The 16890-nt window shown below is 37.4% G+C and overlaps 2 protein-coding genes across 2 annotated transcripts in view; one reads left to right on the top strand and one right to left on the bottom strand.

Annotated features, from left to right (window-relative positions):
- The window catches only part of LOC110453733 (mitogen-activated protein kinase 4-like), a 17341-nt gene extending 12662 nt beyond the window's left edge, over window positions 1-4679 (top strand). Inside the window, exon 5 of the mRNA XM_021502839.1 lies at window positions 1129-4679. Coding sequence (XP_021358514.1) covers window positions 1129-2220 — 1092 coding nt within the window. The 3' untranslated portion in view covers window positions 2221-4679. The remainder of the gene's footprint in view (window positions 1-1128) is intronic.
- A 5833-nt stretch (window positions 4680-10512) lies between these two features.
- LOC110453734 overlaps window positions 10513-16890 on the bottom strand; it is a 15801-nt gene continuing 9423 nt past the window's right edge. The window contains exon 2 of the mRNA XM_021502840.1: window positions 10513-13031. Coding sequence (XP_021358515.1) covers window positions 11829-13031 — 1203 coding nt within the window. The 3' untranslated portion in view covers window positions 10513-11828. The remainder of the gene's footprint in view (window positions 13032-16890) is intronic.

The following is a 16890-nucleotide window of genomic DNA, read 5'->3' as shown; positions in this document are numbered from 1 at the left end:
AAGAACTGAAAGGTATATAATCTCTATATTTGGCTTGTAGCTTCCTAGGAAAGAGCCGAACAAAGTTTGAGAATGAAAATGACCTTGACCTTCTTTTAAGGTCACATGAGGCAGATATGTCAAACACTTTAAACGACTTCTTCTGAAGAACTGGTAGTTATAAAATCTTAATATTTGGCAGGTGGCTTCCTGGGAAAGAGCCAAACAAAGTTTGCGAATGAAAATGACCTTGACCTACTTTCAAGGTCACAGCGTTCAAATATGTCAAACAGTTCAAACAGCTTCTTCTGAAGAATTAAAAGGCATAAAATTATAATATTTGGCTGGTGACTTCCCGGGATAGAGCTCACCAAAGTTTGCAAATGAAAATGACCTCAACCTACTTTAGAGGTCACAGAGGTCAACAACATTTTAATGGATTTGTTCTTGAGAACTAAAAGGAATGGATTCATAAGATTTGGCTGGTAGCTTTTTGGAATAGAGCTAACCAATTTGAGAAGGAAAATGACATTGACCTACTTACAAGATCACAGGGAAAAATATGTCAGCAACTTCTGAAGAAGAATCAAAAAGCATAGAATCTTATAATAATATTTTGCTGGTAGTTTCAACAGATGGAGCCAACAAAGTTTGCGAGGGAAATATTTTTAGTGCAATATAATATTTAATGAGAATATTTTGCTATGACTGCTTAAATATTCAGGTGAGCGATACAGGCCCTCTTGGGCCTCTTGTTTCCTGTATACAGTTACCTCCCCTTAACTTCCGTTTGGGTGTAACTTTCCATTAACCAGGTAGCTCATTCGGTTAGTCTAATATTATAACAATCTGATTCTGAAGTGCAGGGATTCGAATTCCGGACTAGCCCTGATAATCTTTTGCACGCAGAACTGTTGATTATATTTTGTTTAATTCATCTTTATTATTTCTCATAAAAGTCCCGCTAGGTATGGTTTTTCTTTTTAAAAATGATTTATTAAAGTCATAGTTATGCCAGAAAAAACATTTTCCAATACTTAGTTACAATTTCTGGCAGTGGGACCAGGATGCTTAAATTTGACCTGAATTGACATGAAGAAAGTTTGCCTGTGTAATGATATTATATTAATTGTTTGAAATTCCTTTCAGATTGATGATTTGTCCCCTAAAGTACTCAGAAAAATGATCAATCAGGAATCTGTTGAAAAGTCAAATAAATGTGGCAGCCATATTGAGGTAACCAGGGTAACCGATATCAAAGATTCTTTGGTGAAAAAGCAGGACTCCTGCAACAAACTGGAGAGTCTCAAGAAGTCAGTATCCTCATCATCAACATCCTCTTCTTCATCATCAAATTCATTGATGAAAAACTCAGGAACATCTAATGATAATCAGGAAATAATTTCTGACTCACTTAGCAGCAGTACTGATTCTTTAACGGAAATTGAAATAGTCCCTTCAGATGAAATATGTGAAGAAATTATCCGTATTGAAGAAAACTTTCAGAAAGAAATGCAATTAAATGTTGTGGTAAATTTACCTGATGAAGAAAACAAAAAAGAACAACTTTCTCCGAAGGAGGAAAAATCCCAGGAAGAAAAAGAGAGTGAGAAAAAGGGAGACAAGAACACGCTAGAGGAGAAAGGCCTCTCTTCTCCAAGATCTCAGGGACACAAAGGTTTGAAGAATTTCACATGTCCAAAAGTGAAAGATCGCCTCAATGAGGAAAAAAGAGCTGAGTCCCCAAGAGATGAGAAACCAAATAAACTGAAAGGGAAAAATGACCTCGAGGGGGTCATAATTAAAGGTCGCAGCAAAGACAAAAGCAAGGGGGATAACTCTAAACAGGAAAAAATGAAAAACAACAAGAACAATAAATACAGTGTAGAAACAAACCCAGATTTTGATTCAATGTACCGCTTACCCACTGAGCATCTGACCCAACGACGTAACAGCAGACAGGATTGCAGGATACCCATCCCACCATCTACAAAGGTGGAAGATCAGCTTAAACTCCACGAAAAGTTGAACGAAAAATTGAGATTAGCCGAGTTGGAGCGAGATGTTTGTAGGTGCTCAGGGGCCAGCGGTGGGAACATGATTTCTCCTGGGTCAGAATTCAGAGACGAAATCTTTGAAGATCATATACGTAGTCGCACAGGAAGTGGTAGTTCTGGGTCGAATCCATCCCGGGAGGATAGTCCTAGTTGTGAACTACCTCATAGAAGGTTTGAGCATTGATGTTAGCATAGGTTAGATTCTTTGTAAAAAAAAAAAATAATTATGCGATATAAAAAAAAAAAATCAACCAATCAGTATTTTTCATTATTGAGTGCAATGAAGAGTTGATACATTTTGTCTGAAGTAATAGGGGTCAATTTTTGTATAAAATTTGAGTGAAAGACAAACATATTCAGGTAGATTATTTTTCTACTTCAACTTGTGTAGATTGATGTTGTGTTTTAATAGTACTTTAAAATTTAAATAATATTGGAATTTCTCTAAATTATTTATGAATTTATTGATAATACAAAATGTGGTCAATATATATGACTCCTGTGTGATGTCTTTTTGATTTAAAAATAATTGGTGTTGATTATAACACTATATCTTTGATCTATTTAATTCATTTTTGTTTTGGCTATATCTTTTTCCAAAATGATAATCTAGCCCATTTACATGTACATCCTTCATTGTAACTGATATGTAATTTATATTACAAAATGTAAATATGTCTATGGGTATAACATAATGAAGTGAAAATTCCTTTCCAGTGTATTTTGATGACAAGCTATACATATGAACAAGTCCACATTACGCACTAGTGTTGTTCTAATAATCAAATAGTTTTTTAATGATTAGTTGTTTTACCTTTCAACTATGTTAAATCAATCATGATTTTTAATTACTGATCATGATTTGAAATCTTTATAAGAGTTTTTCAGATTCACAGCAGACCCAAACACTGATTAAATATAATTGTAAGTTTTACCATAAACTACGTTTAAACAACTGTTTTGCGTTATAGCTAGGTATTTAAAACGTTTTATCCATTTTGGTGAATGCTTCTTTCTTTATTTCCTTTGCATTTTTAAGTTTTATTATCAATTAATGATCAATCATTGATCATTTGAGAAATAGAAATGATTGATCATGAATTTTAATTTGAAGCAATATGATGCAAAACACATACACCTATTGTTCACTTTTGATTGTTTAAACAGCACAGTACATACTGCATACTCTTTTATATTGAAAATGCCATGTTGCTATTTTAACTCGTTCACCCCTGAAATATCGTAATGAACTATTCCAACCGTTGAATTGGAAGAGTTCAAATGTGTCTTCAGGGGTGAGTGAGTTAAGGTAGCGAGTCCCAGCACTCTAAGTTATTGTAACAAAGATGTCCAGCTTGTTGGACATTTTTCTGACTTGTATTGCTTGCCCAAAAATAACTTTTCTGTGCCTGTGTTTAACGACTCCTGTATATTCATATTGATTACTAAAATTATAAATTTTCCTTGCAGCTTTAATTTTGTTCAATGGTTTCTCTTTGTAAAAAAAAAAATTGCATGTTAATCGTGTACTTCTGAATGTTTGGTTAGACGCTCCTTAACTGTAGATGAGAAACTAATACCAAGTTAGGTTATTTATTGTTGATCAAACGCCGTGTTGTAGATTTAAATGCATCGTTTTGAATTTAAGCGGTACAAATGAAAGTGTGTGTGAGGTTACATGTGTATGTACATCATGGTTTAGCGTATGACTGTCATCCATCTGTCAACAACCTTTTCCTTCTCAAGAACAATAAGGCCTGTTGCCACAGTATTTAGCATGAAGCCCCATTCAAGGTCAGATGAGGATATAAAATGTGTTGACAATTTGTAAAATGTTCCTGTCATTGGCTTAAGCTTATAATCAAGTGTGATTTATTGTATTTCTGAATCAATAAGAAATCTGAGATGGATACAATGATTTCAAATAATCAAATTTTTGTTGTTGTCAAATTCAGATAAAAAACAGGTGTTTGATACAGGTCCCATGGACCTCATGCTATATATGCCCAGTAGCAAATGCAAGAACTGAAGTGTGAAAGTATCGATAACTATTTATAAGTGTTCATAAATATGTGAAACATGTTTAATGTTTGTGTAGCGGAACTGGACTGGGTCGATCGTTGGCGACCTGGTAGCTAGCTCAATTGGTAGAGCGTCCGTCTAGAGCTCGGAGGGTCCCAGGTTCGAACCACGGTCTGGCTGTTGCATTTTTTCTCACCTATTACATTTGAATTATGAATGTTAGACATAGGATGACACAAGAAAGATTTATTAAGATGATCCAAAATTTTGTTGAAATGATATGATTATGAAAATGATTTTGAATATACTGTTTACAGGGAACCTTTTGCCCAGTCTTGCCCTTCATCGGTAAATCGATAATTGCCCAGTGCTAATTTTGTTGCTATGGTAGGGCATCTACGCATGCGCATTGGAAAAAATCTGTACCAAGAAAGATCTGAATTTGAAATTTTTACTATTTATGAGGCCAAAAATCACCCATAATGTCCCAAGTCTTTTGCCTCATCAAGATGTGAAAGTTCAGCTGTGACGGAAATTTCCAGTTGTGGTGTGAGACTTAACAAATTGTTTTAAACCAGGGAAATGCTTTTGTGAAACTGACATTTTATTTGGCAAATACGAGTTTTTAACCAGTTATAATAATAATAAAATTTGTTTAGTTTACCAATATTATTTTATTTATATCATGCTAGAATAAATAAATTAATATTATTTTTGCATATTTTTAAATACATGCATATGGAACTTTAAAAAAAAATGTATGAGAAAAGTTATTCACATTTACATGTTGCATTTATAGCTGAAATTTTTGTTTGTTGGATCCGGTTTTTTTTATAAATTGACTATCTTGCCAGACTGAATTGATTTAGAATTTGTCTATATATATTTGTAAGAGTTGTCATATTCATCATACATGTTTTTTAATATTTTTTTTATAGATTTTATGAAACTAATTGTTGCATGAATGTAGGTCTTTACCAAATCTAACTAGCCTGGTGTTTTGATCCCTTTTATTCCAATACTCTGTATGTCTTCATTAGTCTTCTAAATTTTATGTTTTGTTGAGTCGTGTGGCATTTTTAGTGAGCTTTCCTTTTCATTCCAGTATAGATATACAGTGTGTCGGGTATACATGTGTAACAGGAAGGAGAGTAGTATGCTTCCACGCGATCCCAGACTTATTTGTATGCCGCTCTACTGATCCAGCTAAAGGGAAATTCCCTGTAGTGCGAAGCTAGAAGGCGACTGTAATCCTATGTACAATCAAAATCTGCCACATTACTCCCCCATTAATTCTTAAATGTATTTGCCCTTAAACACACAAAAACCCAGGTTCTAACTTCCTGTCACCACAGGGAGGGTCACTAATACCATTTGCAACAGGAAAGAGAATAGTGTGATTCGTCCGATATCGAACCCACAATCCCAGACTTCCTAGCCTGTCTCTCTACAAATTGAGCTAAAGGGAAATACCCTCTAGCGTGAAGCTAGAATGCAACTGTAATTCTATGTGCAAATAATATCTGCCACACATATATAAAATATAGACATAATAATTATCTACATGTATATATAATTATATCATTTAATTTTGGCTATTCTTCCTAATGCTTGACTATAGATTGATTATAGAAAGAGACAAAATTAGGGAGGGGGCTCGATTGCAGGCACCCTGCCTGTTCCCAGGACATTTGCCAAAGTGGGAGGGGGCTTATTTGCGGTCAAATACGGTAACCTAAAAAATATCAACAACAAAATATGTTACAAAAAGTGACGTGGTATACCACAATTTTTGGCAGGGTATTTGTTATTCTAACTTGTGATTGATTGAAGTTGATCGGCGAAAAATATATTTCTGTGCATGTTATGTTTTGTGCAAAAATAATTTGTTTTGATCAGAAATTAATAAATATCCATCTGTTATGATGAACTAAAAAAGTGTTGTCCGTCTGTTTTAACTAAATTATAAGGGACAACCATGATTGTTATTTGGGTTTTATGGTATGTACTGAAAAAATTGTGTGCTCCCAGGATTTATATGCAACTTAGTACACACATGATTTTCAGTATTTACTATAAAATCCCCCCCCAAAAAATACTAGCTATTCTATAAGTGTAATTTAAGCTTATTTCTGGTTAATATATATTTTTTCCATACAAATAGTTACTGTCCAAATAGTAACCTCAATATTAGTGTAGGTCATCCTCGATATTCAGGGGTTACGCTCACTTGCTATGACATATTCCAGGGATGCAGAGAGCGAAATTGAGCGTAACCCCTGGATATCGAGGATGAGTGTAGGTAGGATATTGTCAAAGATGTAACAGGAAAAATGTAAGAAGTGTGTGAAGTTAGGTGACTAAAATCGCCAAGGATAAATGTAGTCATCTCCCCTAGATAACTTGTTCCATATATATGCACCCATCTTCGATTAATAGTGTAACAGGAGAGGGAAAATTCAGGGCCATAGGGGAAAAATGATCCCAATTGCTTCATGATATTTTAGGAGTTCCTTTATTGTTTTTAGAAAGTCAAAAGTTACACCACTAAGATTAACTGCTGCAATTCAAAAGTACCCTGACAAGGGACACATTCCGTTAGCTTAATTATCCTGTTACTCGACCAATGTCCGAGGGCCAGGGGCTTGAGGGGTAATTATAAGGGATAATAAGGTAAGACTCAACTGATTTTGGCACATATTTTAATTTATGAGGTGTAAGAAAAAGTTACTTATACTATTATTTTTTGCATTATTTGCATGTGCACTTAGCAGTTTTCCCTCGTTTTGGGCTTTTGTTCACAAACAGGGACATATGCCTGGTCATAATTTTAAGATAGAGGGGCCAGACTCGGTCCTATGCCTTCAGAGGGATCAAATGGGAAATTTTGGGGTTCAGAGGGACAACCTGTCTAGTGGGATAGTTGACATGTGCTGAATCGCGGTCACAGAATCAAGGTTATACATGAATCAGCTTGTCTGTCTGTCCATCCGTAGAAAAAGTTAGTCCGGACAACTGCTTCTAAAGTAATGGACCAATTTCAACGAAACTTTCCAGATATGATAACTACCACCTGAAGTTGTGCATCCAGGTACTATTTTTTTCATTCTCACCCCTTTTTTTAGGTCACCTGAGACAAAGTCTCAAGTGACCTATTGCGATCGCTTTTTGTCCGGCGACGTCGTGCGTCCGTCGTGCGTCCGTTAACAATTTACTTTTTCGACTTCTTCTCCAGAACCCCTGAACCAATTTCAATGAAATTTTGCAGAAACCTTCCATGGCCAAAGGTCGACAAAATTAGTGGCCGATTTGGTCCCCGGCCCCCAGGCCGAGGGGCGGGACCAAAAAGGGTCAAATTGACTAAAATTTCAAAAATCTTCTTCTCAAGACCCAGATATGGTAGAATCAAATACTCTTCATAGATGGAAGGGTCTTAAGGTTCTTTACAAAAACTGTGAATTTCTTGACCCTGGTGTCTCGCTTTTCCCCCTGGGGAGGGGATAAACTTTACTATAGTTTATATAGGGAATCACATTTTGGACTGACATTTGTTTAATTTCCATTGGAAGCAATTCACTTTGGGTTAGCATTATCAGTATTGGGTAGCAGTTTGATGGTATGCACATATGAGCCCTGACTGACCCCCATGGGGCTGATGGGTGGGGCCAAAAAGGGTCGAATTGGCTGAAATTTCAAAAATCTTCTTCTCAAGTCCCAGATATGGTAGAATCAAATACTCTTCATAGATGGCAGGGTCTCGAGGTGCTTTACCAAAATTGTGAATTTCATGCCCCTTGGGTCTCACGTTTCCCCCTGGGGAGGGGGTAAACTTTACTATAGTTTATATAGGGAATCACATTTTGGACTGACATTTGTTTAATTTTCATTGGAAGCAATTCACTTTGGGTTAGCATTATCAGTATTGGGCAGCAGTTTGATGGTATGCACATATGAGCCCTGACTGACCCCCAGGGGCTGATGGGTGGGGCCAAAAAGGGTTGAATTGACTGAAATTTCAAAAATCTTCTTTTCAATTTTTTTTTATTATGGTTTATAATGGCAAATGATACTTTGAATAATATAACATGTTAATAACTTGATTGGAATTATAACCCTGAGTTGACAGTTTGATACTTTGAAAATTTTGAGCCAGCCCTACCCCCAAGAGCTGTAGGGTGGGGCCCAAAGGAGTCAGTGTGCTAAAATTTCTTCATTTTCCTTGTTTAGAATCAGAGGTGTTAGTTTCAAATACTTTTTAGTCTTAAATCTGTATGCTAGATATTGGATAAGGTGGTTTTATTATTTTTTTTGTCACTTTGAATAATATTTCTGTTCGTGTTAAAAACAAAATCAACTCTCTGTATAAATATATCAGGTGACCGTTAAGGCCCATGGGCCTCTTGTTATGAAGTTATGGCCCTTTGTTGAAAAAAATACTGATTTTTTTTGTCCGCACAACTCCTTCTAAAGTTAGGGATCCATTTCAACAAAAGTTTCCATATATGATAACTAACACCTGAAGTTGTGCATCCAGGTATCATTTTTATATTCTGACCTTTTTTATGCGATGGCGCGTCGTCCGTCCGTGGTCCGTCAACTTTTCCTACAAATCGCTACTAGTCATAAACAAATGAGCAGATTTTGACCAAATTTGGTCAGAAGCATCCTTAGGGGAAGGGGAACAAATTTTGTATAAACCATGGTTTGGCCCCACAGGACCCTGAAGGGAGGGGCCCCTGAGGGGCCTGAGGGGCGGGCCCAATAGAGAACACATAGTAAATTCTTTAAAATCCTTCTTCTACTGTAGGAATGCTATATTTCCCCTATAGGGCCCCGCCCCTAAGCCCCTAGGGGGGCCAGACCCACCATTTATACAAAATTTGTTCTCCTTCCCCTAAGGATGCTTCTGACCAAATTTCGACAGAAAAACAGGTAATATATGTTGAACATTATTGCTTCTAACATTACCAGTCCAAATTTGAAAGGAATTGATTAAAAAATAAAAAATAAATTACAACACAATGCCCTTTAATTGGCAATAAAAGGGGCATAAATCCACCAAAAATGCACGTAAACTTTGAAATGCAAACTCGTTCGAGCTTTATTGGTATGCATTATCGGTGTACCAAGTTTCATTAAGGTATATTAATGAATGAAGGCAGGAGAGCGATGACAAAGAAAAGTAAACGGACGGACGGACAGTCAAAAAAGCCCATACCATTAAACGACCAGTCGTCCAATACGGGCGTGTAAATACGCTCACTTACCCTCTCTGCACCCCTGAAATATGTCATAGCAAAATTGAAGGCATACGGCATATTGGTCCCAGGTAAAAAAAAAGCAGTCACTAGCTAGGCTGATACCTTTCCTTTATACAATTACAGAGGAGCGACACCCGACTTCTAAACCAGTACGTTTATCGTTAGGCGATTGCGAGATTCTTTTGACATTTTTCATCATTAGTATCTACTTTTCAACGCCCAACAAAATAAAGCCATTAAAATAAACATGATTTTGAATATATGGAACGTCCTTGAACGTTCTTTGTTTTCTGGCACATTGACAACCGTAACTGTTCCTTCCTCCAAATTATTGGTGTTCAACTAAATGGTCGTGCGGTTCCATTGGTAACTGACATTTACGCTTTGTCATTATTAAAGAAATATTTAAACTTTATTGTTTTACACACAATAACAGGGCCGAGGTGGCCTAGTCGTTGAGGCGTCTGACAGCCTGCTACCACTAGCCCGCCACCTCTGGTCGCGGGTTAGAAGCCTACGTGGGACAATCGCCAGGTACTGTCCGCAGGTCGGTGGTTTTTCTCTGGGTACTCCAGCTTTCCGCTACCACCAATTCTGGCACGTCCTTAAATGACAATAGTTGTTAATATGACGTAAAATACAAACAAGCAAACAAAAAGTTTTTCCAATAATTATTTCAACTTATTTTATATTATATTACATTTCCAATACACTGTTACACATTTCTTCATCCATCCATTCATTAATTTCTTCTTTCATTCATCCATCCATTCATCCATTCATTCATTCATCCATCCATCCATCCATCCATTAATTATGATGACAACAAGCCCATCCAATATATAAGTTATGTTTTAAGGAATGATTTTTATTTTTTCAACATTTATGAGGTCATAACAACAATGGGTTTATGGACATATTGAATGAATCGCGTTAGCGATTCATGTAAAATATGTCCAAAAACCCATTGTTGTTATGACCTCATAAATGTTGAAAAAATAAATATCATTCCTTATATTTACATTGACGAATCCTTTCAGTGGATCGATATAACAACGAATAAAACAAATAAACAGGGTTTGTTCCTGCTTATACACGGGTGCAACGCAGTGGCGAGAACAGTGTTTTTTCGCGGGGAAATGTGACACTATCGTGAGAGATCTTAGCAACCGTCAACAACAATAACNGTCTAAGCATACAGAATGTAAATATTGAGATATGGTTGTGATGTACATTCTGATAGACAATTCAAGAACACAGTCAATAACAAAATGAAACAAAAGTCTAGAAACAATCAGTCTTGCATGGCAATTCATTCTATTTAGGAGGAGCTGAGGCCGAAATGGAACACGTCATATAAAATATATTTATGAAAATCATTTTCACTACTGTTACTTTCATATATGTGAAGAGGAAAAGTAATCGAATGTGACATTTGTGTTTGCAATCTGCATATTTAAAATGTAATATAAATTGGCCAGATATACTGATGTGTCTATCAGTTTCACGTGCGGTGGTTTAACATGAATAAAGAACGGCGTAATTGATAGATAAAATGGCTCTTAATACTGTCATTTCTAACAACGCGCGAGGGAATGTCATCACATCGACTACTTCTTTTGGAAACACACACCTGAATATCAATTATACTCAAACAAGATGGCTTGAAATAGTCCTCAGCACATTGACAAGGATTCTGCCTTAACATATCATTTTCCTGTCATGACGGTACAGAAGTAATCAGAATTGTCATTCCTGATTTTTTTAAATCGAAACAAGGCTATCAATTCTGGAATTTTATGAAATATCGCTTTATCTCTTCTTAAAAAATCAATCTCAAGATGACAGCAACGTGACAGTGACCGTGGCATCACATTTCTCGACTTTTGTGTGTTGATGGCGTAGAAAAGAAAATCGTATAATGTAATTGCATCGGTTTTAAAGGGGTCGGTGTCATGCTATCGTGACCAGTAATATTGTACTTTACATGCCCTATGTGTAGTCACCTTTAATTAGCTGTTCCGTTCCAAGGGCGCAAAGTATTATAATGACAATGTGTTATTTACCGGAAGTGCCAACTCATTTACTTAGGAAATTGTAATGCGCAGTTGTGTGTGTTGCATAATATATTGAAACCTGTTGTACCGGAAGTAATGTCACTTTCTTCTAAGAAACTATTAGGATTGTTTTACGCATATAAAGACAGTGTAAAATTACTTGTTGTCATTGAAGTAGTAACTAGTTACAAGGGAATGCGGTGTTTGCATATTATGAACAGGAAGTGACGACATATTACTTACAAGTGGCTTTGGGTTGTGGGTAAAAGACCGGAAGTAACAACTAAACGATGAGACGCCATTATAAATTGTGTGTAGACGTTGTAGTCAGTCATAGACTATGTTGATTGTACCGGAAGTGACATATGCGGACTACAGTCTTGGTATATGATTGTCATCGCGGTTTTAAGCATGGAAAATTTGTTTATATAAGGTGAAATAGAAGATGAAACTCATCGCGGAGAACTCAATAACGGTTTTGGGAAAAAGTCATGTACGGTATACCGGGAGCAGGGGACGACTGTGTAGGGAGTCCAACAGTATAGTCCCTCGGAGATATCCCGCCAATAGGCGGCCATCATACTGAACCCGCTCTCACAAATTACGAGTTTGTCACAAGTTCGCAGAAAAAGAAAATCGAGAAGTTGTTTCTGAAATCCATCACACACATCGCCTGTTTTAGTTTGGTCTATATGTGTTATCCTTCCTGGGACAGTTAGAATGGAGTTTTTGGAATATTTAGTTTCAAATTCATGTAGTATTTTTTCTGAATCGGTAGCTAAAAATAAATCATGTTTACTTTTGTCGATGGTCTCTATGAAGTCGAGCATAATATGGATGTGTTCCGGTTTTGTCCGTACGTTGTCGTTAGGAAGTGTCGAGCTTCTTCCAATCCTTAGGTGAGCACAAAACGTTGCGTTTTTATGTTTGCTTTTTTGAACGGTGTCTATTATATCGAGCAAGAAAGGCTTTGGCTGGAAAAATATGTCGAATATATAACGATAAATATCGGCAAAATGGAGTCGTGTTATCCAAGGGACGTAATTCTCCACGTGGTAGAACTTTCGGAACTCCCGAGTCATGTCCCAGTTAATACGCACAAAGCTGACGTGGGCAGTGAAGAAATCCTTTATTGGTTTGGCAGATTTAGCTGTCAATAATATCTTCATGATTTTCCATCCTTGATCATCTTTCAAATAGTAATTACTAGATGGTTTATGTCCTAAAAGTGTTTTGTTGTATCGCCAGTCGTATAATTTCGACTCAAAGTAATTTTCAAGTGGACAAGGATTGTCAACATTGATCAGAAATTGTCTGTTGGTCAATATTGCCAGTACGTAAGTCGATAAAATCCCGGAAATTCTGTCTGACCAGCCGCCACAGGATCCTGGCCACCGATGACTGCAGTCATAAACCAAATAACCCTTTGTAACGTTACTGGGATGTTCCAAAGACGGTTCTGGCGTTGGCAGTGTACTGGCCATGCTAGTCTTATGTGACTCCCGGCGTACTACAGGAACGTCTATCGGAGAGGACTGACCAGCGTCTGATTCAGCTAAACCTTGTTGTGTGGTGTTAGACGTCCATAGTGTATAAAGCATAACTAATCCACAAATAGGAAGCAGGGCAATGCGTATCCGGCTAAAGAAATAACCCTGAAAAGAAAAAAAACCATTTAGATATTGAATTCATGCAACTTAATAAATATAATATCTTCCACACTGTGATTGATACCAAAAGTGATATTCATTAAGACGGGTATTGATAATTGACGTAAATAGTTAGTTTACCAAAGCAACTAATTAAAGTGATAGCTCTATATTTATCTGGGTCTGGGTCCGGTGGGGAATTTTTCAGATATTCATTCAAAACGCGGTCCGGGCCGGACACTTCATTATTTTTGAATGATTTATAGTTTTTTGTATTTCTGATTCAGTGATTGGTCCATTCAATGTATTGTTGACGTCATTATCATTATCAAAACTGTCGTTATCAACCTCGTCATTATTACTGTCCTCTTCGAGTGGATTAAGTTTCTTAAAATAGTCATATAGGACGTCAATAGGTATGTCTGGTGTAGTATTTTTATTTTGTGAAAATATTAAGTGTTTTCAAGAATGCTTTAGGGTCTCGTTTGGAATTCTCTCTTAATTCTTTGGTGCATTTCTCTTGATATTTTTTGTGATTTTTCCTTAGTTGTTTTCTGTATTCTCTCCCTTTTTATTCATCGTGTGCTTGGTTTCCGTTAATTTTTTAAATTTATATCTAATTTTATATTTATTAAAGGCGTTTCTAGCAAGTTTACAAACGTGGTTAAACATGGCTTATTTACATTTTTGTACTTATTTTTACGACGGTGCGACACACCTATTGTATTAGTGGCGCAATTTGTTAACACAGTAGATATGTCGGTCACTAGACCATTTATCTGTTCGTTGGTAATAGCATCACTAAGTTAAACATTATTAAGATTTATATTCCTTCCTCTTCCTTCTTGGTTCTGGACTTGGTCCACCCAAGTACGGGAGTAGACTCATTTAACAGGAGTGTAGATGGTCACGGATAGGTCGATAGCACACGATAAATAAAAAAGGGAGAGAATATATATTAAAACTATGTAAGTCGTTTTTCATTTACCGAAGTACTATGCCTGAGCGCAGATATTTATATGCGTGGTAAAGAAAATAGGATTTGGTTTAAACTGTATTTGAATAGCACAAATAACGTAAGCATTATAACAACACTTGTGTGGGGTGTTGTTATACAATTTGAAAAGTAAAAGTTCTGGAGATGTTGTATGGTCCAAATATAAAAATTTTAAAATAACTTTCTCTAGGTCGGTTGGTGATTTCTGGAGTATCCAAAAACTCACCCGTACAGTGGGAGAGAGGCAAGATGGCGGCGACCATGGTGGACCTGAGCAGTTCGTTCGGAGAGAAAATTATCAGTGAACCCGTTTATGTGACTCCAAAGATGCATTCAGATCACGCCACGGATCGGTATTAGTTCTTCTGTATTGCAGGTACTATTAGAATCGAACTGAAATTGTGTATTACCTGGAAATTCGCACGTTTTGATGTCGGTACGCTATATTGTATATATGTGATTATAGAGCTATATTATATATATGCGACAGGTAAACTCGGGTGTGAGAACCTAGTACGGTCGGCGATTCGTCACGCTCTAGTGCCCATTTTCACGTGCGTTGTGTGTACGTGCACCAGTATTATGTCTGAGGGCATTACACACACTCATACGGACATTGATGCTACCCATTCAAGTGCGAACACCTCGTCAGTGTTAGAGGCGACGCGCACAGTACTATATGGCGACATCATGAGCAAAGGGTCGACTGAAATCATTAATGCTGACATTATCAATATAATGATGCGTATGGACAACAGACTAAAACATATTGAGGAGCAAGTTGATAAAATAGACCAAATACAGCATGCCCTCACTCTTTTGTCATCGCGTGTACGTGATGTTGAAGATAAATTCGCAACATTGACTTGTCAAACACGTGATATAGAACACAGTGCAGAAGTGATCGGACAGTTGTTTGAATCGGTGAAGGTCAAAACGGATAAACATGATGATGATATTAATGCATTAAAAAAACGTGTTGAGAGATCGAACTCCGATGCTTTATTATCTAAGGTGGCGAAAGCTAATGATGAAAGGGACGAGCTGAAATCGATGGTAACTGACCTCCAATGCCGTTCCATGAAGGCAAACTTGGTATTCACCGGGTTAAGTGAGAACGTCCGAGAGGACACCGAGTCCTTGGTAAGATCTTTCCTACATAATGAGTTAGACATACAAGACGTCATCGAGTTCGGGAACGTTCACCGATTTGGCAAGAGGAAACGTGATAGTCCTCGTCCTATCGTTGCCCGGTTTCTCCACCAGAACCAGCATAGTTTGGTATTATCCCGCACTTACTTGCTAAAGGGAACACATTACGGTGTAAACGAGCAGTTTCCATCAGTGGTGGAGGAGGTCCGTAGGCAACTTTATCCAGTAGCTAAACGTCTACGGAAAACGGGTTACAAGGTGAAGTTTATAAGGGACAAAATGTTTGTTGATGGCGTACTCTACACTTGTGAAGAGGCCGAATCTCCCGCTAAACCTCCTGTTCATGATAGTCGATCAACACACTACAGCGACAGGTTTGCTAAACGACGGAGACAATCGTCCACGCCGCAATCACCGGGTAATGTGGGCGTCCCAGTAAACGTTGAAACGTCTAACAGGTACAAAGTGTTAGCGTCCCTAAATGTCAACAAGACTGTAACACCCACAAGGAACCTTCCGGACAATAGGGATATGTCCGATAAGAACGGCCAGAGTGGACAGTACGGGGGTGGCCAGGCAAGCGGTACACCATCTCATGATCAAACGTCTGAGGAGACCTTCGTCAAATCGGTCGAGTAGCGGTCGTCGGAGGCCAATACCACTTTACGGATTTGCAGTTGGAACGTACAGAGGGGTTTAAAAAATAAGATTGAGAACACTGATTTTTGTAATACATTTCGTCAGAGGGACATTGTGGGCCTTTCGGAAAGTTGGTTAGACGACGATGATGACTTAACTGTAAACGGTTTTTGAGTGTTTTAAACCAGTTGTGAGATCAAAATGTAAAGGAGGAGGTTTAGTATGTCTATTCAAGCCGTGGCTACGCGATTATATTTCTCTGGAATCGGTAGAATTAGACAGTATTTTATGGATTTGAGTTGATGGTAGACTTTTCCCTGACCAGAAATGTGTTTATATAGCACTAACATATTTACCACCGGATGGTTCTGTGTTTCATCGTACTTATGACGAAGACTTCTTTTCGTTGTTAGAGAACAATATCGGCCACTATAGTACTTTAGGTAAGGTGTTTGTAATTGGAGATCTTAACAGCAGGACTGGCCGGGAACCGGACTATATACCTATAGACGCGTTACATGACAGTGTTCATCGGCAACTTGATGGGTTTATTTGTTACCCTCAGGAGCCATGTGACGTCACGCGTAACTCAGAGGACTCGAAAGTTACTACGTTTGGTCGTAATCTGCTGCAGCTATGTAAGTCAACGGGTGTTCAGATCCTTAATGGTCGGACGATAGGTGACCCGGATGGTAAATTAACATTTTGTAATTCTAATGGTGCTAGTGTTATAGACTATGCATTAACTGATAAAATGTCAATGTCGTCTGTCAAATGTTTTGAAGTAGGTTGTTTCAGTGCACATTCGGATCATGCGCCAATATATCTAATATTGAATTGTCTACTGTCAGAAAACACTCAATGTAATTGTTGTTCTATTAATGATAAGTATGCTACAGTAAATAACGTAGCGTGGTCAGATAAAGCTAGTAGCAAGGTAACACACGACATTTATGATGCTAGACTCTTGATCGAAAGCTCGGTTGGCCCGCTTACTGACTCAAAAGAAAGTATTGATACATGTTTAGATAAATTTTATCTTTCCAGTAGAAAAGTATTGAATTGTTCATGTTCTTG

The sequence above is a fragment of the Mizuhopecten yessoensis genome, unplaced genomic scaffold (assembly GCF_002113885.1).
Source record: "Mizuhopecten yessoensis strain PY_sf001 unplaced genomic scaffold, ASM211388v2 scaffold7493, whole genome shotgun sequence".
NCBI lineage: Eukaryota > Metazoa > Mollusca > Bivalvia > Pectinida > Pectinidae > Mizuhopecten > Mizuhopecten yessoensis.
This window is presented reverse-complemented; position numbering and strand designations above follow the sequence as displayed.